Genomic DNA, 26,106 nt, shown 5'->3' with positions numbered 1-26,106 from the left:
TCTACTGCAGTGGTAGACCGTAGTTCCAACCCTGCTCCAACAGCTACTCAAATCTACTGATAAATGCAGGAGCTTGTTACCTCTCCTGCGTTCGCAAAGGGCTGCTTGTGTGGACTGGTGTTGGAGGTCCTGAAATATCAGAGGGTGTTGAACATGGAGCATGTGGATCTCGATGTGTCCGCCGCAGGGAACCATGGGTAATGTGACTACGCCAGCCTATGCTGTCTGCACCAGGGCAATCTGATAGGGATGGCATACAAACAAATTTTAGCATACAAAGATGAAATTGAATGCAGATGTATACACATTTACAAGATGACCCAAAACATGTTTGCAAAAGCTTCAAATTTCAATGGTAGTCCAATATAATGTAATAAAAGACTTTAATTGTTGCTGTCAAGACAATTTTCACCTGTATTTGTGCCAGAGGGGTACTGCTGAGGATGGGGATCTGTTGGGTTCTCTGAAGGTCCGCTGGCATGGTGCACTGGGCCAGGGCAGGAGGCGGAGGGAGGTGGAAGAGGAGACGTGGACTCAGACTGGTAACCTGAGGCGTATCCACGGCTCTCTGAGGGTGACGGCTGGTAAGGGGAGCAGGGGCACGTCTGGTGTGGTGTCTGGTACCCACTGGAGCTGCTGCTGTATTTGAGATCCAGATGGGAATGAGAGTGCGACCGGGAGGGTTCGGGGTATGCGGGATGGCCTGCAGGGAGGGGATCGAAGTTAAATGCAGGTAATTCATGACCGTGGGGCCCGTAGGGGGATACGGCGGTCCTTCTGTGCCAGTATTCTGCCTCTCGTTCTCTCTCCCACTGTAGTTCTGCTTCTCGATCTCTGTCCCAGTGGAGAGACATTTCTCGTCCCCTCCTTAGCCCTGCTTCCCGATCCCATATCTCCGCCCCTCTTGGCATATCAGCCTCTCTGCCCCGTCTTAACCCTGTGTCCCGGTGAAGCTCTGCCTCCCTCTCCCAGTGTATTGCCTCCTCTCTGTCTAAACGGAGGGTGTGGAAATCTTCTCGTCGTAGACAGCAGTCCCGACAGGGGCAGGCGGGCGTCACTAGGCCATCTACCATCATGACATCGTGATAGGGGCCGCTGGGTTTGGGGTGAGGTGGATGGTTATGGTGATGGTATGGAATGTACTCATCCGCCCTGCAGAGTAGTCGGGGAGACAGACTATGAGGATGGGGGCTGATCTCTTGGGACGGATATGGATACAGGTGGCGTGATGGTCCCTCTGAGCAAGTGCGATGAAGGTAGTGCTGTGGACCTTGTTGCCGGTCCCAGAGCAGGTCTGGAGGCGGCAGGGATTGGTGAGGATGGGCACTGTGGTGTTGGCATAGCCCAATGACGGATGGCATACCTGAAGAAGGAGTCCCTGTGTGTCCATTACTAGTGGTGGGACGATCAAGGCAATAACCATTTGATAAGTGGTGGAGTCCATCGCATCCAGGCTCGGCACAACGCTGGGATCGGTAGCCCACCCGGCATGAGCATGAACGACCTAACCTCAGTGACCCAGTCCTTTCAGGTGGCAAGGAATCGCCGTCATCCAAAATGGCTGTCTCTCGGTCACGATCTCTCCCTCCATCACCTTCAATCCCACCCAGTAGACGCTCAAGATCCTCTCTCTCTTGCTGAGTAGGCGGGGCCGGTCGAGTTGGTTCATCGAGCCGGTCAGGTGGGACAGATGAGTGTCCAGAATCAGTGCTGACAGACAGAAGCTGACTTGGCCTTTCATCAGAGCTCCTTGTAGGGCTCCCATTGGTGGATGGCAGGGAGGTGGAGCCAGCAGCGCGGCGCTTTTTAACTTGTGCGTACAGACTGCCATCTAGAGGTCCACGTGTGTGTGCAATATCTGAAGGGATGTACAAAAGAACAGTTTTATATTTCCCTAAAGCCCACTTATATTATTAATCAAGGTTTCTTGCAGCTAAAACAGTCATAATTTAATTTCATTCCTTCAGTTCCCTCCTCTCTCTGAACTTTAGAATTAAACAGGCTGTTTTTGCAACTGTACCTTTAAGGTACGTACACTACTATTCAAATGTTTGAGGTCGGTAAGATTTTTTTTATGCTTTTAATGCTCACCAATGTGGCATTTATTTGATCAAAATACAGTAAAAACAAATATTGTGAAATGTGATTACAATTTAAAATAACTGTTTTCTATTTATTTATTCCTGTGATGATGGCAAAGCTGAATTTTCAGCATTACTTTATTAGTGCTCTGGCTAAATGTACTGTATGTCTACATAGCATCAACCTCTTTTATTTCAAAAGAAAAAAGAAAAGTCCCATCTACTATCTACAGTATGTTCACTCTGAAGGATTGAATAAACACCAGCGTGTGGTTGTAAGAATTAATGTTTTACCCTCTAGGCTGTCCTGATGTCTCTGATTGAAGTTCTCATAAGAGTCCCAGCGCACCACCGGATCATTCGTGTTATAGTCCACGCTGACAGATGGATCATTTCTCTGGGTCACTCTCCCTGAATCACACACACACAAGAATGTCTGCATTATAACACAGTTAAAAAACACATGACTTGTTGGGCCCTGCTGTTTCAATTGGAAATACTGTGTGTCAGCTCAGGAAAGAAAATTGTGTTTGTCAAACAATTTCATGGTCCCTAAAATGGCAATTAAGCAGTTAGTAAGACTTAAAACCTTAATCAAACTGCAGATAAAGTTACCTTTGATTTTCTCAGGCCCAGATGAAAATACAAACTCCACTGTGGCATCGGAGGGAAATTTGTCATCTACAGGAAACAGTGGGAATTGAGAGTGTTCGTCATTAGGAAGACAGAGGACCCTTTCCAGCTAATAATATTTGTCATTAATAATGGGATTTGTAAATTCATATTAGTATATAATATCCTCTCTAAACTACACACTACATTAATATGTTTTTGATTATAACAATGATTAATATCCAGGAATTTTCCCAGAGTTTTACAAGCAATTGAAGTTGCCTCCCATGCTCGTATGTAAAACCCATAGAGAATCTATTATCACGTGAAAATCTGTATCTCATCTCAATTACACAGCTGTGGTGCGCAGGTGTTACCCAGCGGGAATGAGGGCGATAATTTACAGCACAGCTAAAAGAACACAGACCACTGAAATAAAAAAGCACACCATAAAAATAAAGGCTCAGCTGATATCCCAAGGCCATTTCAGCTCAAGGCGGTCAGAGTTGGACAGACAGCTCTGGTTTTATTGTGAAAATATATGAGTTTGGCATCTGACTCTTGGCTTGTTCCACTAAAAGCGTACCTGAACAAGCTTCATCCAGTTCCCCTTTGCCAAACCAGAGCTGAGCTCCATGAATGGTGCATGTATGAAACTGCAGTCGAAACACAGAGTCCCTCTCAGCAGACTGAACCCGTCTGTGATAACACTTCACCTATAGGACAGACAGAAAGAGAGACCATAAAAGTGGCAGAGAGCAAGAGAAGGATATTAAAGAGATGGAAATGAAAAAAAGTAAATAAATAAAAGCAAAATGACAACATAAGTTATAACCGTAATTAAACTAAACTATACCTGTAAAAAAAAAAAAAAAAGAGAGATGGAAATGTCTATGGTTTTGACAGTTGTAATATATCAGAGTCAGATAAAAACAGCCCCACATACCATGATGTCTCCTTTCAGCAGCAGTGCAGGCTCAATAGTAACAATCAGCCGTCTGCTCCCAGAGCCCTGCAGATCACTACAAAAAACATAAACATATATACTCTTTAAACTAGATTTGAAAAAAAAAAAAAAACTAAAAACAAGTGTTAACACCTTTAGTGATTTTAGGCTGCTGTCATAGTGTTACTATGCAGTTACTAAGGTGTTTGAAGTGAATTGAACTTGTTTTCATTCAGTGCTAGGGTGTTAAGTGGTGGGGAGGTTGCTAGGACATTCTGGGTGGCTGCTAAGGTGTTGTTAGGGTATTCTGGATGGTGGCTAGGGTGTTGCTAGGGCTTTCTGTGTGGTTGTTAGATGGTTGCTTGCTTGTATAGGTTGTTGCCATGGTGTTGCTATGCAGTTGCTAAGGTATTCTGAGTTGTTTTAAATTGTTTTCATGCAGCTGATAAGGTTTTGCTAGGGCATTGTGGATGGCTGATAGGGTGTTAGGGTGTTGCTATGGCATTGTGGATGGTTGCTATGGTTTTCTGGGAGGTTGTTAGGGCATTCTGGGTGGTTGCTAAGGTGTTGTTAGGGTATTCTGGATGGTGGCTAGGGTGTTGTTAGGGCTTTCTGGGTGGTTGTTAGGATGTTCTGAAGGTTGCTAGGGCATTCTGGGTGGTTATTAGATGGTTGCTTGTGTAGGGTGTTGCCATGGTGTTGCTATGCAGTTGCTAAGGTGTTCTGAGTGGTTTTAAATTGTTTTCATGCAGTTGATAAGGTGTTGCTAGGGCAATGTGGATGGTTGATAGGGATAGAGGTTGTTGCTAGGGCATTGTGGATGGTTGTTATGGTTTTCTGGGAGGTTGCTAGGGCATTATAGGTGGTTGCTAAGGTGTTAGGGTATTCTGGATGGTGGCTAGGGTGTTGCTAGGGCTTTCTGTGTGGTTGTTAGGATGTTCTGAAGGTTGCTAGGGCATTCTGGGTGGTTATTTGATGGTTGCTTGTGTAGGGTGTTGCCATGGTGTTGCTATGCAGTTGCTAAGGTGTTCTGAGTGGTTTTAAATTGTTTTCATGCAGTTGATAAGGTGTTACTAGGTCATTGTGGATGGTTGATAGGGTGTTAGGTTGTTGCTATGGCATTGTGGATGGTTGCTATGGTTTTCTGGGAGGTTGCTAGGGCATTCTAGGTGGTTTCTAAGGTTTTGTAATGGTATTCTGGATGGTGGCTAGGGTGTTGCTAGTGCTTTCTGGTTGGTTGCTTACTAAATTAATAACAGCCCACCCCCAGGGTCTCTATGATATTCTGGCCTCCAGATATGGCCAGGGCCCTCCTATAATGCACGTCTATGGGATTTTTCACCACCAGGTGAAAATCTTAAGTCTGATTGCTTAGAAAAGTTGCAGCAAACCTCTTCAAGAAACTACAAAATTCGAGGCATCATTCATGCCTGTATAGCACATGCTACGTACCAAATTTTTTATACTTAGGATTAATGATTTGAACAAGCCCCTAAGTATTAAGCAGCAGTAATTATAATATTTCTCCTAGCAAACACCTCTAATTATGCTTTAAATTATGTGAACGTCTCCAATAGATCCTCACTCACTATATGCCAGAAGTGTAGACGAGCTGCATGGACTGATAGATCTTCAGGAAAGGGAAGAAACCTGTCAAGAGAGTGAGGAAAAAGTGAGATATGAAGGAGGATTTGGCAAACTCCCTCTGAGCGTCTCTCCTCCACTGCGAAAGATTAAAACAAACTTGAAATGTGTGTGTGAATGTGAAGGAGGTTTCGCTTAACAAATGAATATACACTCATAGACACAAATGACCTCATCGAGCCATGAAAACATTCACTCACCTCCATCTTCCTGGAAGTTGGGGATGGTAGGAATGAGGACCTGATGGAGGAAGAGAGGACTGCTGTTCATTTTGATGGCCCCTGAGAGCAGCCCTCCAAAGTAATAGATATACCTGCAGAGAAAGACATCAATGTTAATTGAAAAAAAGTATGTGAAGAGCAAGTCAATAATAGTCAATAAAGAATCAACAAAGACAAAAAAACAGGAAAGATGTACCTGTTCTGAGAGGGCTGGAGAGAAGACGACACTTTATCTTCACAAAACTTCCTCATGGCCAATGTGCTGAGGGCCTGATCTGCCCTGTGTGCACAAATGAAGTTGAAGACATAAGAGAAAAACCACACCAAAGACATACAACAAAAATTCTAAATTTTATCACCTATTTAAGCTATTTGATATGGCCTAAAGGCCAATTCACACTGCACCGACAGACACCAATAGATGGCAACAGGCACTTCATGGGGTTTTGTCAGATTAGTTCAGGCATGAAACTCTAGATGGCGCAGGCTGATAGGTCTTTAACTCATTTGGTAGCAATCACGTCATTATCTACATAGCACAGATGATTGGTTGCATCAGCGGCCAATGAGCTGCGGCTCAACATTCAAACAAATAGAGGCAGTGTTTGCTGTTAGCAGTCTGTAGCGTGCTTTCAGAAACCCTCCTCCTTCCCCAGCTCCACCTGTATAGATCTGCTACTGTGGTTAATTCATGTATGTTACATGTGCAGCAGCAGCAGCATGTCTTACATGCTCACAGCAATGTCTGTGAATGTATTGGCAGTAGCAAGTCTCGGTACTTGCTCTGCAGCAGCAGAAGCGTAACAGATCTATTCCGTCAAGACGAAATACATTAACATTGCCATATCCATAACCATGCCAATCTCTATTACCATACCAATCTCTCCAGATTTGTCATGACACAAATACTGTAATCTGGAGACTGTCGACATTGGTCTGCTGTCGGTGCTGTGTGAATTGGCCTTAAAAGCCACAAAACTCTCATTTTTATTCACTAGGTATTCAAATTAAAATCAGACAAATTTAAATCAGTGGTTCTCAACCCTATTAACTCAAAGGCCCCCCATATAGGCTAAAATATTTGTCCGGTATTTCCGCTATAATTACGTATGACAAAGCTCCTTGTTTTCAAACTTTTTTATTAATACAAACTGGGAGATATTTTAAATTTACCAACCACAATACATTCCAAAAATTTCAAGAACTGCATGTCCTTCAATAAAAACAGCAAAAAGGAAAAGGAAATATGATTGCAGTTTACATTTTTTCCATTACATTGTTTGCTTTTTTTAATTCAGTTAGATTATTTTAAAAATAACAAATAAATAAATTGCATCGTTTTATTGGAAGTTTGCTCAGGCCGCCAAGTGGGCTCCAGTCCCCTGGTTAAGAACCACTGATCTAAATGTAGAACGGATTAACTTACCCTGCTGATATCTTGCTGTAATGCATGTAGGCAGCAATGATAACACCTGTCTTTCCTTTGTTGCCCTGAAAAACAATTAATACTAATTAGCACAACTGCTACAGATAGGATTTACACTTAAAATCTGTTCCAAATAAAGAAGACAATCAGGGAATCAGATTTTGAACACTCTCGTACAGTCGGTACAAAAGTCTGAGACCACTACTGAAAAGACAAACAATTTGAGTTAAAGCTAATTTGAAAATTAAACATGAATTTTGGAATGTCTTTTGGCATGTTCTCGTTTGCTTTAATGACAGCAAGTTTGCGTAAAACCTGATGGTGATGATCCAAAGAGCAACTTGAGCTTCAATGGAAGAAAAACATCTGACCATCTGTACATTTCGTTGATTTAAAATGTTAGGGTTTCAATCGCAGAATTTCAATGTGGTCTCAGACTTTTGAGTATACAAACTTTTATATATATCACTGCTTTCTCGTCTCTTAATCTCACACAAACTAAAAGCGTGTCAAACCAGACATCCTCTGAGGTCTGGCTTCATGTTATCATCTGTGGTGATTCTCTACAGGGTGGTCCCTTTAGTACTCTGTCAATGCCTGTGACCCTGACATGAACTGTCCAAAGACTACTATGACCTCTAACCTTACAGTGCAGAACGACCACATGCTGGGGGTCGGAGTTCAGCCATTTCTCCATGGCTTTGCACATGGCACAGATCTTATCCAGTGGAGGAGCGTGCATGTCTGGCCAACCGAAGTCATGAACCTGAGGGAGAGAGAGAGAGGCTTTTTAATCTTGGCTGGTGTTATCGGGTCTTTAAAAGTTCAACCGCAAAGCAACTAGTGATAGAAACACATAAAGTCATAAAAACTGAGCCTTACCTTTGGGTTTAAACGGCTGATATCATGCCTTCGCTCAGACAGATTGAATAACTGTTGGACAAAAATGGACCAGAACAATGAAAATGCCCCTAACACAAGCTTCCCTCAGATGCAGACATACAGTAAATACTGTACACGTACCAGAAACTTGTCCTGGTGTTTGGACTTGAGCATGGCTGCCACCTCCCTGAGGTTGAGGCGGTACCGCTGTTCTTCCAGCAGAGGAGGAAAAAAGACAGAGATGATCCTCTCTGTGATGTATGTGAGGTCGAAATCATAGTGCCTCTCCATCACTCTGTCCATCACCCGATCCACACTGAAGCTCCTGTGAGAGAAGGGAAAACCTGATCACACCAGCTTAAAGATCCTGGGAAATTACTTGAAAAGCTAACAGACATGAACTAAAGCCACAAAACTTCACAAGTCTTGTTCTTGGTCCAAGATGATGTACAGTACTAGCACCACTCAGATTGATCAAGATGTCTAACCAGCCTACCTTCCTACCTACCTACCCATCCATCCATTCATCCATCCACCAACCAGCCTACCTACCAACCCATCCATCCATCCACCAACCAGCCTACCTACCTACCTACCCATCCATCCACCCATCCATCCATCCACCAACCAGCCTACACATCCATCCATCCATCCATCCATCCATCCATCCATCCATCATCAATCAATCAATCAATCAATCAATCAATCAATCAATCAATCAATCAATCAATCAATCAATCCACCCACCAAATCCAACCATCCATCCATCCACCAACCAGCCTACCCATCCATCCATCCATCCATCCATCCACCAACCAGCCTACCTACCCACCCACCCATCCATCCATCCATCCATCCACCAACCAGCCTACCTACCCACCCATCCATCCATCCATCCATCCATCCATCCCTATGAAGAAACAAAGCTTCTCCAAAGCAAAACCACTAAAATCATCATGAAGAATGATGTGACGTCCAGTAAATGTTATTTTATTGGATAACTAGAGTTTGTTCTGAGAGTTGTGTTTGATTGGACACAGCTGAGCTGTCAATGGTGTGCAGCTGAACTAACCACGCACCCTGACACAGTTTAGCTCTCTGCTCCTCACCACACTGCGGCCAAAAGGAATTTTTGACTTTTCACATCAAATCCAAAGGGAATAAAACCCTGCTGAGATGAGGTAACTTATCTGAGATAAGTAGAGATTAGCAGAGGAAATAAAGTCTCAGAACTTAAGCATTTTCAAACAATCCTGCAGCGATCACTGAACTTCATGGTTTGAGATTTGATGCTTTAAAAGCTTTGATTCTTTTCAGACAAACATACCTCGGGAGAGTGTTTCTCTGTTTAGTGTAGGTCAGAGACTTGGTCGAGCCCTGGAAAAAGGAAAAAATAAGATTATATCATTGTATTTGGTAACAATAACTTCAATAAACTTCTTTTGTCTAGATGACTGTGCAAACTCTTGGTACAAAAGATTGTCTTTTCTGTTTATTTAAACCATTTTTCCTCTTAATATTTGTTCTTCTCTTAAGGAGATGCATATGTGCGATATGTAAACTAAGAACTGAAGCACTGTCTGAGGCCCAACAGCAAAATAAAAAAATTAAAATAAAAAAATAAAAAAGAGGAGAACTTATTCTTGAGACAGTGGAGTCTAATGGTTCTGATTAAACTGTGAACTTGATTCAAAGCCACCACGAGCTAAAAAATAAATAAATAATAAAATTAAATAAAATAATTATGGTGCCAATTTTGGTTCCCATCTTATATCTTAAAAGGTCAAAGGGGTTGACCAAAAAGTTTGTGAATCCCTGATCTAGAGCAAGAGCCATGTGTCAGTTAGTGAGAGAGAAAGTTCTTACCAGATGCTGAATGTGTCTAGAGGAGGATGTTCCCCTTCGCTGCAGCAGATGAGAACATAGATATAGATATATATATATAAACAGAGTAACAACACAAAAATGTACCATATTTTACATTCATTACTTCCAGAATCATCATGCAATATTTATGTCTTATCTGAACCCTGAGTGCAACTGATGACCCCTCAAAAAAGTACAAAACATCCTTGATCATATCAACACACCTAAACTAAATGAAAAGAATTAAACAAACTAACAACCTAAATAATTACACACTAATGAAAGTTAAAGTTTCCCTGGGTTTTAGGACACCAAACACACAATAATTGATGATTATATACATTACATGATACAATTCAAAGTTTGGGGTCAGTAAGATGCTTATTAAAGACATTCATACTTTTATTCGACAACAAGGCTGCATTAAATTGATCAAAAGTGACAGTAAAGACATTTGTAATGTTACAAAAGATTTCTGTTTCAAATAAATGCTGTTCTTTTGAACTTTCTATTCATAAAAAAAAAATTCTGAAAAAAAAAAAACATTGTATCACAGTTTCCACAAAAATATTAAGCAGCACAACTGTTTTCAACATTGATAATAATAAGCAAATCAAGCAAATCATCATATTAGAATGATTTCTGAAGGACAATGTGACACTGAAGACTGTAGTAATGATGCTGAAAATTCAGCTTTGATCACAGGAATAAATTACATGTTATAATATTTAAAAAAAAAAAAATGAAAACAGTTATTTTATATTGTGATAATATTTCACAATATTACTGTTTTACTGTATTTTTCCTCAAACAAATGCAGCCTTGGTGAGCGTAAGAGACTCTTATTTGTTCATGCTTTCCAAACATAAAGGATACCAGAAAAATAATCTTTACCACTTTTTACCACTACCAAGTGAGCAAATGACAGTATGAATGAAAAAGGGAGTGAAAAAGTGAGTAAATGAATGAGTAAATAAACAAGGAAGTGAATAATGAGTGAGCCAGTGAGTGGGTCACTCATTACTCCATTTATCCTTCTGGTATAAATGGAAGAAAAAAGAACAAATATGATAAATGACCACAGATAAAAGCAAAATATGAAAAATAGAAACCGAGTCTTACCAGTTCGGAGGGCTGCGCTGGGATGCAGGCTGTGTTGATCTGAAACAGAGAAAAGGAACATGACTCAAACCCAAATTCTGCATCTCCTCCACCGTCCAACACAGATACATTCACTCATAATCCTGTCGTCTTTCCCAGCTTCATCCATTTGCCCTGGGACGAGGGGAAGGGAGTGGTGAAGAGGGATCTGTTGAGATGGGGAGAAGGAAATGCTTCCCCAAAGCAACAGATAAGCAAACTATCTGCTGATAACACTGAGACTGAAGAAGTGAGATGCAAGGGATTGTGGGTCATGGGCAGTAACCAAACACATTAGTATGCACATTCCTCTCTGAAGATCTCGTACAAAATAACAGGACACAACAACATAAATTGTGGCACAGTATGTACATGACAACTCTTACACACCCAAACAGACACACACCATGTTTACATGTCTACATGTTTTGCCTTATGGGGTAAAGGGGGCGGAGGCACCATTAGTGTCGCAGGAGGGAAAACGTGTGTGTGTGTGCTGACATTTACGCTTACGTAACATGAAGCGCTCCCCCTCCCTGCACATCCGATCCCCTGCCCAATCCTGCCGTTTGTTTGGCCACAGGAAAAGGGCTGAGGCAGGGAGAAGTCACTCTGAAGAACACAGACGCTACACTAGCCTTGACCTACGACTGTGAGTGTGTGTGTGTGTGTGTGTGTGTGTGTGTGCGTGTATGTGTGAGTCTAGGGAGTGAGATAGAGAGTTATTAAAAGATTGTATGTTTTTGTTCAACAAGACAATGAAACATAACTTATGAGGCACTGGAGGATGGAGGGACTTGATTGTTTGGGTGTTTTGTGTCTCCAAAAATACATGATGGAGATGCGTCTGTGTCCTTAAATCCCAATGAAATCAAAATAGGAGTTTTGCGGATTTTAGCATGTCTATTTGGAGTCATCTATATGATAATTTAACTAAATGCTAGCATAGTCCAAAAGTAATTAGATTTAAAAAAAGACCAAAATCGGACAGAAAAATACTGATGACTTATCCTGCACTAGTGGGCGTGTCCTTAAAGTGCCCCTATTATGCCTTTTTTAAGGTTCCTAATATTGTTTTGGGAGTCTCCTACAACAGGTTCACATGCATGCAAGGTCAAAAAACACTTTCGTTTTCTCATAATATACATTTAATTTCACCTCAGTTCAACAAAGATTGGTAAAAGATTCGTTAGAAGCAGTTCAAAGAATCTGTCTCTCTAAACCCCTCCTTTCCGTGAGCTTACACTGCTCTGATTGGTCAGATGGCCCAATCCTTTATGATTGGTCTACTGCGCGCACCGCTCGCATATTGCTATAACTGAATGACAGCTATCAATTCGCAAGACATTGTATACAATGTATGGACAGAAAAGATAGCATCGATTTTACCGTATCAATTCAAGCCAGAGTCCAACGATGAAACGTCTGAAGTAGTCGATCAACCAGAAACTGATTCGCAATCACGACTGGAGTAGGGCTGTTTCTTTATGGTAAGTGTCACCTTAGTTTGCGTTATTTATAAGACGTGATAGCAGCGTCACTGTTATACTTTATGAAGGTGCACCTGTGAGAACTGTATCAGAATGCCAAGCGAAGCTGAAAACCTCTAACATAAGATAAACATTTAGGCTAGATATGTACAGACTTTTTCGTCATAACTATTAACAAAGAAAAATGGCTATATCATTGTTTGACATTACAATGGGAGTTTACTGTTTACAGAGAGAATGCTTCATCTAGTTAGTGCAGACTAGCATCTTAACATCCTATTACAATACAGATAGAGCTCCACTCTACTATAATAATAAAAACACAGAGGAAAAAACTGTTTGTTTTGTATGTTGTAAACTCCCACGTTAGCCGAGCACAAACGTGAATAGCTGATAATGCATTAGACTTTGTAAACAAAAGTTATGCTCCATCCTTGATCATTACTCCAAGTAATAAGACAGACAAGCTGCATTAATCGACACATTTTTAGACAATATTGGACCCACATCTGAATAGCAGAACTACAGAAACGTGTGTTAGCCGGTTAGCAGGAGACACACAGAATAAGGGTGTACGTTACACAACATAACATACAAAACTATGAATTTTGAACGATCGCTAGAAAATATAAACATCAATTATCGGTTGAACGTCTCGTGCGAAGGAAGGTGCTTTTTAACAGTATAGTGTCCCCATCACTATACTGGGGCGTTAGGACCCACAAAGACCACAGGGTGAGCACCCCTTGCTGGCCTCACTAACACCTCATCCAGCAGCTACCTATTTTTCCTAGGAGGTCTCCCATCCAGGTACTGACCGGGCTCAGCCCTGCTTAGCTTCAGTGGGCAACCAGTCTTAGGCTACAGGATGATATAGCTGCTGGTTAATGAATGTAACACCTGGATTACCAACTATTTTTTTCCAAAATATGCAGCATACAATAAACAATCAAGAGTATGTGACTGTCAATATCCTATACAGTGCAATGAACATAACTTGATCTTCTATTTCCAGTTTGATGAATAGATCTGATTATCTGCTTCTTAACTCACAGTATTACTCGATCAGACTGCCAAAACATAATTTTACACAAAATTTGATTATATTTATTTTTATTTCAGGATGATAACCAGACATCACTGAACTACACAAGCAACATGATGAGATCATGTGATAACTACACTACTGTTCAAAAGTTTAGGGTCTGTACATTTTCAAAAAGTCTCTTATGCACTTATTTGAGCAAAAATACAGTAAAAACAGGAATATTTTGACTTTCTTATAATTTAGAAGGACTTTAGAAAGCTGAATTTTCAGTATCATTACTCGTCTTCAGTGTCACATGATCCTTCAGAAATCATCCTAATATGCTGCTCAAGAAAGATTTCTTATAATTATCAATGTTGAAAACTGCTTAATATTTTTGTGAAAACCATTTAGTAACATACTGTAAGAAGTTTTACTGTTCTATTTCCAGTTTGATGAATGAATCTGATATATCAGCAGTAATATCAGGAGATATTTCTTTCTTGACTCATTATTGGATCGACTGCCAACAGTCTTTATAGAATTTAATAAAAAAAAATAAAAAAACGCAAAATAACGCAGTATCCAGTGTTGTACTGTGCAGTACACTATTATCCCAATAGCCAGTGTTTGTTCTCATCAGTGTTTTTGTGTGTTGCTAGGTGGGATCCCATTATGATATCAAGTTTTCTCTTTTCTTGGCTAAAAAAAGCTGCCGTCACATTTGAAGAAAGTGAACGATTATGTCTCAAAACACAGTGCGGACAGAATTCAAGGATAATATTTCACTCCGGTGGAAAAAGACATCTTCCCCACAGTATACAAAGACAAGAAATCTCTCTGCGTCTCTCCCCACACACAGAGGGCTGCACAACCTGCCTGTAACACTGTAAGGGAAGATAAGTGTTAAGTAACTATTTTTACCAGGTGTAAAAGATATCACTGCGACTGTGTTAAAGACATCAGCCACTGAGAGCCATGCAATTACTGACCCTCACACTCTCTTAAAGTCTGTCGATATGAGCAGATGTTTCTTCTTCAATGCCCCGCTCGCTTTTTCATTTTCCCTTTAATTCGCTGGGAACATTTTCCCACTTCCTCTGGTAATTTTCCCCCTGCTTCCATCCATCTATTTTTTTTTTCTCTGCGTGTCAGTCATTCCATAAACATTTCCTCATCCATCCTGTTCATGTTTTCATACATTACTCATTCACCCTATCTCTTCCTCTGTAACTGTATTTTGGTCTTCCTTTACAAAAATGTACTTCTGTCATGACACTCTCGAGTGTTTGGCATGGTAATGGGTATGACAATGTATGTTTGGTCTTGGTGGAATAGATCTGCTAAGCTACTGCTGCTTTTATTGCTGCTGCTGCAGAGCAAGTACGGGACTTACTACTGCCAATGCATACATGACACGCTACTGTACAAGATAGCGTACATGAATTACCCGTTGCAGATCTATATAGGTGGAGCTGGGGAAGGTGGAGGGTTTCTGAAGTGCGCTGCACTGCTAAGGCAATGCTACCAAAGTATTTTGAAGGTTGAGCACGCAAACTCATTGGCTACTGATACAGCAGGAACCAATCAGCTGTGCCCTATAGATAATGATGTGATTACGAGCAGGTTGAGTTAAAGGACCTATTAGCCTGCGCCATCTAGAGTTTTATGACAGAACTTTGTATTAGTTTCACCATAAAACCCAAATTTCCAAATTTATCCAAATTTATTTGCATTTATTAATCAACAAAACAGCAATATTGTGAAATATTATTGCAGTTTAAAAGAACGGTTTAATATATTTGAATATATTTTAAAATGTAATTTATTGCTGTGAGGTCAAAGCTGAATTTTCAGCATCATTACTCCAGTCTTCAGTGTCACATGATTCTTCAGAAATCATTCTAATATGCTGATTTGCTGCTTAAGAAACTTTTCCGATTATTATCAATGTTGAAAACAGTTGTGCTGCTTCATATTTTGTGGATCTGTGATACATTTTTTTTAGGATTCTTCGATGAATAGAAAGTTCAGAGGTTCAAAAGTTAACTTTTTTTACATTTTAAATGTCAATACTGTCACTTTTGATCAATTTAACGCATCCTTGCTGAACAAAAGTGTTAATCTTACTGACCCTAAACTTTGAACAGTAGCGCGCATTAGTGTTTGTTACTACTATAAAATCATAATAAATTAATAGGGGAATCTCTGTTATACAGTGTAATATATATTTAACAAATTTATTATTATTATTTTATGACAGTGGTGGTTAATACCACATTACCAGATTTTTATATATATATTGAAGAAAATATGTCAATAATGTTTGCCTGCACAAAACTGCCACTGGGTGGTTGCCAGGGTGTTGCTATGCAGTCACTACTAAGGTGTTCTAAATGTTTTTTGGCATGTCACTACTGTAGGTGGTGGTTAGATTATGTTAGGTTAAGTCTTGGTGGTTACTTGCAGACCTCATCAAAAGAGCTCAAGTATAGATATGTGTGCCTTTGGGATTTTTTTCAGCTGTTTCATTGTCCAACAACAAAAAAAAATAAGTCTGTCTGCTGAGAAAAGTCATATCACATCTTTACCAAATGAGATTTTAGGCATCACTCATGTCCGTAGCACAAATAATGCTGGACAAGCTACACGCCACAGTTTAATACGCAGGATTAGGGGTTTGTTCAGATCCCCAAGTATGAGCAATAACCACTAATACGTGTAGTAACTATGCTATTTTGGTGGAAACTATGGTCACCATGGTAAATTTTTGTTGCCGCACAAGCCTGATCGTTCCTTTTTTTCCTTGTGAATCCAAAATACTTCTCTCTTTCCTCTCGCTAATCTTTTTCCTCCTCTCCTCGCCAACACTCTTTTGTTTCTTCCTGTATGTAACCTTCTTTCTCTCCCTCCATCACTCGCTCTGACTTTCTTTCTCCTTATCCAATCCACATTTTCCACTTTTCATTTTTCCCTCATTTAACAGAATGCCAATCCGCTCCACCTCCCTCAGACCGGGCGGCCTGCAGCCAGAACAAACTCAGAATTCCATCTGTAGGACCAAATCTTACGCACGACTCCTGCAGCAGCCTTTCATCCCGCTATTACTCTATTTATCCATTATTCTTTCTTCCCCAACCCCCTTTCCGTGCGTCCCTCCCTCCAGCTGTCTCTGAAGTAACAGCAGGCCCCTGTTCTGTGCCCCTGTGTTCTGCAGCGAGCCCAGAGGAACATGTTCCCACGTGTAATGGGACGTTAAGGGTGAGGAGCGGTCCACAGGCGAGTCCACGTGCCAAGTGTAATACCACAGCAGTAGGGGGATTTTTTATGTGACAGGGATGTGTTTTGAGTCTAAGGTGGCTCCACTGAATCAAAGCTACAAACGAAACATGGCTGAGCTCATAACTGATGTCATGCTCGGAATAAGATACACTGTTTACGGTTAAACAGCAACCTTACACTGCCTATAGCATGTACAAAACATGGCTTCTAGAATGTTCTCATTTGTTGTCATAGGAACTCATTGTTTGATTGATTTAATTCACCTGTTCCTTGTTAAGCCCTTTAGTTACTCTGTGTAGGGCTGGGTGATTTTTCAGATTAATTAAAAAATTTAATGTTTTGCCTCGATTTTATTATTTTTAAATCGAGAAATCGCGGTTTTGAATAAAAATGTTAGCAAACGTTACAATTAGACATGTTGACAATACAGCAATGATAACCGCTGAAAATGATCCGACCACATGACGGTGCGCCCGATTAACCGGTCGTGTGACTCTATGAATATAGAACACATCACTAGTTTTAAGCGGCTGCTCACTCAAAAATATGTTATTGCTTTGAAAAAAAACAACAACAAAAAAAAACAAGATGTGGGCAGTGGAATTTGCTGTTAATAATAGCCTATTACAGGTGTTATTTATTGCTATTACTTTTTGCTATTACTATTTTCTGCAAAGATATTTAAATGGTACCTATAATGCCCCTTTTCACAAGATGTAATATAAGTCTTTGGTGTCCCCAGAATGTGTCTGTGAAGTTTCAGCTCAAAACACCCCACAGATCATTTATTATAGCTTGTCAAATTTGCCCCTATTTGGCTGTGAGCAAAAACACGCCATTTTTGTGTGTGTCCCTTTAAATGCAAATGAGCTGCTGCTCCCCGCCCCCTTCCAGAAGAGGAACAGCTCACGCTTCGGTTGCTCAACAACAACAAAGCTGGAGAATCTCACGCAGCCAAAATGAGGATTGTTAGTAACGGTGTTCAGCCTTACATTGTTCAAACCGGAGTCGGACACTGATGGAGAGACTCCAGAAGAAGTTACAACTTATAGAATGAAACTGGAAGTTTCTGAATGGTTAGTGGATAAATTTATGTAGTTGCTGTGGAGTTGATTCAGCTCATCGACTAGCATGTGCCGTCATGTTAATCTTTTGTGCAAATCCAGCGTTGAATTGACCCTCGTTTGTGAAGCAGTCCGGCGTAAAATGACGGCATGGCAACAACACTCTACTACAACAACTCTTCCTCTTCTCTAAAGCAGCTCAACATGGCCTCACCCCTTTGTTCTGGGGGGTGGGGTTTATGTAAATTTTGGGGTTTGTGATGTCACCAACCCGGGAAGAAGCTCGTTGTAGTCCTTAAAAAGCAATTTCTGTAAAAGAAAATATCTCCTTTTGCATTGAACTTTGAGTGTCGTAACTTTGCAGATGTTGTTTATGCTCTAACAGCAACATTACACACTAACTAAAGTTAAAAAAGTAAAATCATAATCAACCATCTCTTTAACAAATAATCATATTAGAATGATTTCTGAAAAATCATGTGACACTGAAGACTGGCGTAATGATGCTGAAAACTCAGCTTTGACATCACAGGAATAAATTACATTTAAAAATATATTCAAATAGAAAACAGTTCTTTTAAATATAGCCTTGGTGAGCATAAGAGACTTCTTTCAAAAACGTTTTTAAAAAATCGTACCAACCCCACTTTTGACCAGTAGTGTATGTGTAGCTGTTTTATCACAGAGATTAACAGAATTTTATATTTTTTTATCCGAGTTTGTGAGTGCTTTGCTTAGGCTCAGCATCTAAGAAGTTCCTGGTCTGATTTCTCTGGACACAAACTTTGAAACGGTCATCCCAGTAGCAGCTGCTCCATCCGCTCTGCACTTGTTTCCTGTTCGTAGAGGTGTAAGGCTTTTTTAAGAGTTCCTCGGAGGCAGAGAGGAAATGTTCTTTTTTGCTGTGTGTACACGTGTGTTGCTGGGGTCTGGAGATGTATGTAGAGATAAAAACGTGGATAGAGAGAGGAGGTGCAGATTAGAGGATGGCAAGAGAAGGAACAAGGAGTCATACTGTAAGCAGGGCAGGGAATATAAGAAGGGTGGAGATGAATACGAGAGCAGAGGAAATGGAGAAAGGAGGGGGAGAGAGATGGAGGGATGTCAGAGCTGTGAAGGAAGCGTGGGAGGAGAACGAGGGTGGACGGTAGGCTTGGGTGTAAACAGTGTAATTATTGTGATTAGTCCGAGCAGAGTACAGGGGTCTCAGGAGGAACAGATACTGTTACACGCGTTCTTCACTGCTGACTAACAGAAAGAGCCCTCAATAGTGAGTGTACATCTCAGGAAACATGTCAAGAATGTGTCCATTCATTAAAAAAGTGATAAATTATATTTTGCTAAAAAGAAAATTAAGCCTGTTTTAGGACCAAGGTCTTTTTGCATCGTATTTTCTTTTTGTTTTTAATAAAGAACCATTCCCATTACTGTAATGCAAACAAATGTGAAAAAACTGTAAAGTGAAAATGATATATTAGTTTAAATCAAATGGATCATTATGAATGTGATTATGTGTGTTGAACAATCTTCAGTTTATGCAGATTTTTTTTTAAAATTGTATATTAATGTAAAAAAAAAAACAATTCACAGTAATGAGAATCAAAATATCTTGACCCATTGACGAGAAGAAGAATATTAGTTTAATTGTGAGAAAAAGTCAAAATGGGAAAAAAGTCTGGACAAATAATATTAAAAATAACAATCATTTATAACTATAATAATATAGATATAAATAATAGAATAAAATATCTTGAAAATAAATAATAATAATTATTAATTTATAACAACAGGGTAATTTATATAATAATAATAATAATAATTATTATTATTATTATTATTGAAAATAATTTAAATAAAATATCTGCAAATTATTATTATAATTATTATTATTGTTATTATATATATATATATATATATAACTTAATAGAATAAATATAAATGTATATAATAATAATAATATTGTTATCATTGAAAATAAACATATAGAAAATAAATAGATTATTATTATTAGTTTATAACAATAACAGGATAATTTATTTACTATCATTATTATTATTAATTTAAAACAAAAACAGGGTCATTTATATAATAATAATATAATAATAGTGTATTTTTTAATAATAGTAATAATAATATTGTTATTGAAAATAAACGTGGAAAATAAAACAATAATTATTATTAATTTGTAACAACAACATCATAATTTATATTATTATTATTGAAAATAAATATATGTGAAAATGTAATAATAACAATAATAAAAAATTATTATTATTACACATTATAAGATAATTATGACATCACTCACATATTCATAAAAATATTATTATTATTATCATCAATGTGAGTGATGTCATAATTATCTGTAAAGGAGAATCAGAGTCAAGGCTGCCATGTCCGATGCCCAACAAAATGCAGCCAAGACAGATATATTCTGACAGAGGGGCAGGAATAACTGCATGCAGACAAAACACCTTCCTAGATTGTCATATAGAAGCACCTAAATAACTTAAATTACTAAAAAGGTCACATATAAGTATATTTCAACCAAACCAGAAAATTAGCTATTAGATATTAGCATGACGTGTGCATGTCCTCCGACAGCACTGTCTAATGCATCTCTCCTTATTTCTCTGTGATTTTGTGCATTAACAAGCCTCGAGCAGCTGTGAGTGTGTTAACACACGGTCAGCTTTATGCAGATCCCACGGGAGAGGCTGGGAATACACAGAGGTCGGCTTTCACACACAATGTGATTACATCTTTTTATTTGGATTAATTCCCTACATGGAGATATATAACTGAGATAGGCCTACTCTCCAAACTCCAGCAGACAAGATGTATACACAAACCAGACTGAGCTGTAATCATCTTCTAATTAACTATCTTTCTTTAGTCTCACTAATAGGAGTTTCAGTATTAGATCACCCCTTCTATTGTCCTATTGCCAAACTAAACAGGAATCACAGATCTCCAGAGTGAAGCAGCCATTCAAAAAGGAAAGATATGAATAAACAGAAGTAAATACATTCCCTCTGAATAGAAATAAAACTAAACAATTAACAGAATACAATCAGCCGATTTTAACTATGGGTAGTTTTTCTGATCTCATGTGTTTATACAATCCTTTATGCATGCTATAAATACAAAGACGTGGACATATTGGAGAATGCACTGAAGTTATGGGCATCTTTCATCAGTTATGCATATGGATATAGTTTCATGGTGGCAATTACACTGATGACAAAATGCAATGGGAAACTCATGCCAACAAGAATAAGAAACAGATTTTATCTAAAACATTTCTGAGGTGAAAAAGAGCAGAGAAAAATGCAATGACAATATGCTCTTTTTGTGTCCTATATATTCATTTATTTAAAAAAAAAAAAATAATAATAAGGCAATTAATTAATTAAAAGTGCCCCTATTATGCTTTTTTGGGCTACACTTTATTTTAAGGTGTCCCTGTTACAGTGTAACTATATATTTAAGTACCAAGTAATATTAGTTAACATGCACCTACTATATAATTAGGGGTAATTTGGTTTAAAGTTAGTTGTGTGTATTTATGCATAATTTACTGTTATTAGTAAGTACAGTAAGTACATGTAACATATGTAACAAGGGCACTGTAAAATAAAGTGTTACCCTTTTTTGGATATTACCTTTAATGCAGTGTGTAATATATTTGTTTGTGAATGTAAAAGGTCTGCTAAGTTTCAAAGATCAAAGTGCATGATAAATTCAGTTATTATCTCCCAGAAAGAACCAATTCTGAAGTGTCTGAAACGAGTCGTTAGTAATTCCACTCTCACTTCCTGCACAAACCTACATAACACTGTAACTAATTTGCATAATTCCATCCTATGGTCTTCATTGGCTGCTCGCGAACAACAGCAACTGCGCTGCAAAAGCAAATCCATTTTGCATAAACTTCCAAAGGATGAGGATTTGGGTTTGAAAACCAATGCCATAGTTACTGTTCGTATCACTGTGTATCAAGCACTGAGGATGATCCAGAGCTGAAATTCAGATATGGTAATGGGCATTTCGTTTCCGACACGCAGTGTAAGCGGTGGACCAATCACAACAGACTGACCAATCAGAGCAGAGTACACTCCAAAAAAAAAAATGCTGGGTTGTTTCAACCCATGTTTTGGTCAAATATGGACAAACCCAACCGTTGTTTTAAATTAACTTAATAACTGTTAGTTATAGTTAAACCAACTGTTGGGTTTGTCCATATTATCCATATTTCTACCAGAAAGGAGGGGTTAATAGAGACTTAAAAAAAAAAAAAATTTTAAAAAGTGTTTTTGGCCTTGGATGCATGTAAACATATTGAAGGAGACCCCTAAAACAAAATTAGGAACTTTTAGAACAGCATAAAAACTTTAATGAGGGTCTGAAGTACCAATGCAATTTTGTGACAAAAACAAATTGCACGGAAATGACACAGGCTTAAAAAAAATGTGTTTAACTCACTCCGTGCACAATGTCAGCTTGAAGTTTGCTTAATGAATCATCAGCTTAATCGCTTCAAATAGCATCTGCCAACACATCAGCTGCAGCTTTAGGTCAACCCTTGCTCTTCATTTTGCTACTGGGATCACGTTCCAGTTCTTCAATAGAGAAAACTGATCTTCAAAATTACTGTTATAAGTCAAACGTGAGTCTCGCAATTGGAAGACAGAAAAAACATGTTTTTATATTTTTACAGCTTAAATGGCATGACACAGCATCCTAGACGGCAGCAGCAGTTGATACTATCATGGTTTTATAGCCTGTTAGTTCTGTTAGTGTAGATTTTTGGCATATACCTCTCCTCGTTACCCAACATTAGGAGTTGGATGTAATCCAGACCTCTGAATCAGAACGCCAACCTCTAAATGATGCAAAACGAAACTAGCACTGCTTTGGACAAAGCAGAGACACACACAGTTAGAATCAAATATACACACACTGGCCTGGGGGAAGCTTGGGAAACACATGGCATTGATGAGCTTATAAAGAGGGGTGATGAAGTGAAAGATTTACTGGAAGAGCCCACCCATTCACTTCCCTCATTTATATCAGTTCATATCCCACTTCAGCCACCCAGTACCATGACCAGCACAAGAGGAAATAGGATCCTTTTTCCCTTGAAATGTGGCAGAAATGATTCTTCCTCCATCTGACGGGCTACTCTGCCATCTATTCCTCTTTTTTTCCCCTCTCTGGCCCCCTAAATCTTTTTTTCCCCCTCCTTCTACATCTCTTTTTCTCCATGGACTGAATTTTCCACTCTGGCACATAGATAAGACCCTACCACTCACAGGAAGTGTGGAAAACACAGAAATACAACAGAGTTTAGATTTGATGTGCTTAATTGTATTGAATGAGCAAATCTTAAAAGTAAAAAAAAAAAACTGTACTTGCTGATAATATAATGTTAATGAAATAAAAAGCCATTTAAGTTTACTTAAGTACAATTTCATGACTGTTTCTTAACACACTTTTAAACACTGTAATAATGTCATATTAAGTTTAATTTTAAAGTGCATTTTAATAAACTTTTGTCATGCTTTAAAGAAGTGCACTTATTTTTAAGTGTTGACTAACATATTAAAGCACAAGTATTTGATTATTTTAGCTGTAGTGTGTTATTTGATGTTAAGTTTAATATTTTAAATGTACTAAATTGCAACTTTATGAAATTACAAATATATTCAAATACATGACATACAAGTGTCATTAGAAATTACATTAAAGTATACAGTATTTTATTTTATCATAAAAGCTCGTCAGTACATTCGGCAGCACATTTTAATGTCTCGGTTACTGATGTAACCCTCGTTCCCTGAAGGAAGAAATGCCAATACTGACGTATTGGAGTCTTGGGTCCTTGGGTTGTATTGGGAGCGGTAAGTGGTAACAAAATGAGCCAATGGATATTGGCCAGTGAGATGTTCCCAGTCAGTCAATAACATTCGATATTACGTCGATACTGACATATTGGGGTCCCTATGGAAAGGAAAAATAGTCCTCCATACCAGGGGATGGAAGGGACAGGGCTTACCCTGGAGACAGTCGTAGCTGCTGTTCCTCATACATGTTTCACTGGAATAGTGCTTCAGTTCTAAATTTCCCATATTTTTCAGCCATGACTATTGATGTTAACGCTGGGGAAGCATGCCTTGGCCAATAGAGAGGGACGCTACAGAGGCCACACCCTGTCGATATGGAGGTAACATGTGGTAGATACACATATGGACTGACCCGTGGGGCAGTGCTACATATGGAAGATCTCTGCGGTAGGTTCTGCCTAGCAGGGATGGAACTACTACCGATTCAGAGCCAGGGCAGAGCAGAAACTGTCCAGGGAAAGACACAGGTTTACCGACAGGGAAACCGTACCATGGAAAACTACAATATGGGATTACCAAGGGGGAATCACAGCATATGGGCATCTAGCCCAGTACAAGGACTGACTGACCGGGCATGCACACAAGTACTGGGCCTGGCGTCAGACGCCTCAACTGTGTCCGACTGCCGAGGATGCTGGAGGAACTCGATTCAGGGTTCGCCAAGTACGAAACTCACCTGAAGAGCACAATAGGCGCGCGTATCACCACCCTAGAGGGAAATGGCGCTGCAACCCAACACACGGGAAGTACTCGGCTCAACCCGGAGATTGTAGAATCTCGCAAATATCTTAGGTGTCGCCCAGCCCGCAGCTCTGTAGATGTCTGCCGGAGAAGCGCTGTGCCAACACCCAGGAGGAAGTAACACTCCGAGTGGAGTGAGCCCTCACTCCGAGGGGGCACAGTTCGCCTTGGGACTGGTACGCCAAGACGATGGCATCCCTCTATCCAGTAGGCCAACCTCTGCTTGGAGACAGCCTTTCCCTTCTGCTGACCTCCAAAGCAAAGAGCTTCTGAAGCTCTGCGTGCGGTCCACCTGGGTCTGCCTCCTCCAAGGGCAGTGCTTGCAACTTCACCACCTGGTCCCTAACAGGAATGGTGGGAACTTTGGGCACATATCCGGGCCAGGGTCTCAGAATCATGTGAGACAGGGCCGGCCTAAACTCAAGGCACGATTCACTGACCAAAGGTGCCAACAGGTCCTCCACCTTCTTGAAGGAAGTGAGCGCGGTCAGGAGCACTGTCTTTAGAGACAGGATCTTAAGCTCAACTCACTCCAACGGCTCAAAGGGAGCTCTCTGTAGACAACAATTACCACTGAGAGGTCCCAGGAGGGGATGAGGTGCAGCCTGGGAGGATTTATCCTCCTGGCACTTCTCAGGAAACCGATGACCAGGTCATGCTTTCCCAGTGACCTACCATCAACTGCACTGTGGTGTGCTGCAATGGTGGTAACATACACTTTCAAGGTGGAGGGGGACAGCCTTCGCACCAACCTCTCTTGAAGGAAGGAAAGCACAGAGCTGATCTGGCATTTCTGGGGGTCTTCTTCAACACTTTTCAGCCTGAAACTTTATAATATCCTTCACAGGCGTGATCTGAACATGACAATGTCAACATTAAGTCAATTAAGCAAATTGTGACTCTTGAGCTGTGATTTGTCATGCAGAATCAATTTGGCTCACTAACAGCTATATACGCTTAATCTTCAATGCTAAAAGCAAGTTAAATATGAGTCAATTGCTTGTTAGTGGGCTGGAGGTTATTTCCTGTGGTTTAAGGTTGTAGACGAGGGTGTATCCCACCAGACAGACACACAAACAAAGCAAACGGTACTGACAATAATTCACTTTCATCTCTGTTTTCAGGAAATGCATTTCGGGAAAAAGAACCGGGGTTTTCCATGTAAGTGGATAAAAGAAAAAACATTAACAGACCAGTGAGGTCTGAGACTTTTGGTCACCGTCACTGTAGGCTACACTAGTGGTTAAACTATGTTTACTGGATACAGTCCAGACACAGTCAGCTCATCTCTACTGTATGACTCAAGTGAACATTTCACCCAAACAGTCACGGATATAAATAGAATTTATCTTAAAATCAAAAGAGCAAAGAGTCAGTCCTGATAAACACCATCTGCTGCCAGCTGTTGTCCTGGGGAAGGCTGGGATATTTATATTGGTGGGTAGATTATTGGTTGAGGATTTTAAACAATGGGCCCACTTCAAAAATTTCACTTAAAAAAGACAACATTATTTATTATATGTTATTGGTGGACGACCACCCTGACCAATTCCTACATGACACCCAAGAAACAAACTACTTTATCGGGAAACTGACATTAACAGGTAAAACATGGCCAGGCATCACATCTCAAACTGTCATCACATTTTACTTCATAAGGAACTCTATAAGGACTTCTGTGACCCAAACTATTGGAGTTTAATAACTCCCCAATGACGTCTGAAGTTAACTAGCCATTTGTGTCTGAGAGTGCTTCCTCTATAAAGTATTTGGCTCAT

General features: G+C 39.7%; 1 protein-coding gene across 2 annotated transcripts in view; it reads right to left on the bottom strand.

Moving 5' to 3' along the window:
* Positions 1-26,106, bottom strand: part of tns2a (tensin 2a) — a 64,808-nt gene that overhangs the window by 10,682 nt on the left and 28,020 nt on the right. For both annotated transcript variants that reach the window (XM_051879312.1, XM_051879313.1), the window contains exons 4-19: positions 10,801-10,839; positions 9,679-9,717; positions 9,140-9,189; positions 7,954-8,137; positions 7,813-7,863; positions 7,574-7,696; positions 6,931-6,995; positions 5,701-5,784; positions 5,484-5,596; positions 5,229-5,289; positions 3,640-3,715; positions 3,280-3,409; positions 2,697-2,762; positions 2,376-2,492; positions 413-1,858; positions 81-240 (exon numbers count right to left, since the gene is read on the bottom strand). In XM_051879312.1, the coding sequence (XP_051735272.1) occupies positions 81-240; positions 413-1,858; positions 2,376-2,492; positions 2,697-2,762; positions 3,280-3,409; positions 3,640-3,715; positions 5,229-5,289; positions 5,484-5,596; positions 5,701-5,784; positions 6,931-6,995; positions 7,574-7,696; positions 7,813-7,863; positions 7,954-8,137; positions 9,140-9,189; positions 9,679-9,717; positions 10,801-10,839 (2,804 nt within the window). The remainder of the gene's footprint in view (positions 1-80; positions 241-412; positions 1,859-2,375; positions 2,493-2,696; positions 2,763-3,279; positions 3,410-3,639; positions 3,716-5,228; positions 5,290-5,483; positions 5,597-5,700; positions 5,785-6,930; positions 6,996-7,573; positions 7,697-7,812; positions 7,864-7,953; positions 8,138-9,139; positions 9,190-9,678; positions 9,718-10,800; positions 10,840-26,106) is intronic.

The sequence above is a fragment of the Ctenopharyngodon idella genome, chromosome 22 (assembly GCF_019924925.1).
Source record: "Ctenopharyngodon idella isolate HZGC_01 chromosome 22, HZGC01, whole genome shotgun sequence".
Taxonomy (NCBI): Eukaryota; Metazoa; Chordata; class Actinopteri; order Cypriniformes; family Xenocyprididae; genus Ctenopharyngodon; species Ctenopharyngodon idella.
This window is presented reverse-complemented; position numbering and strand designations above follow the sequence as displayed.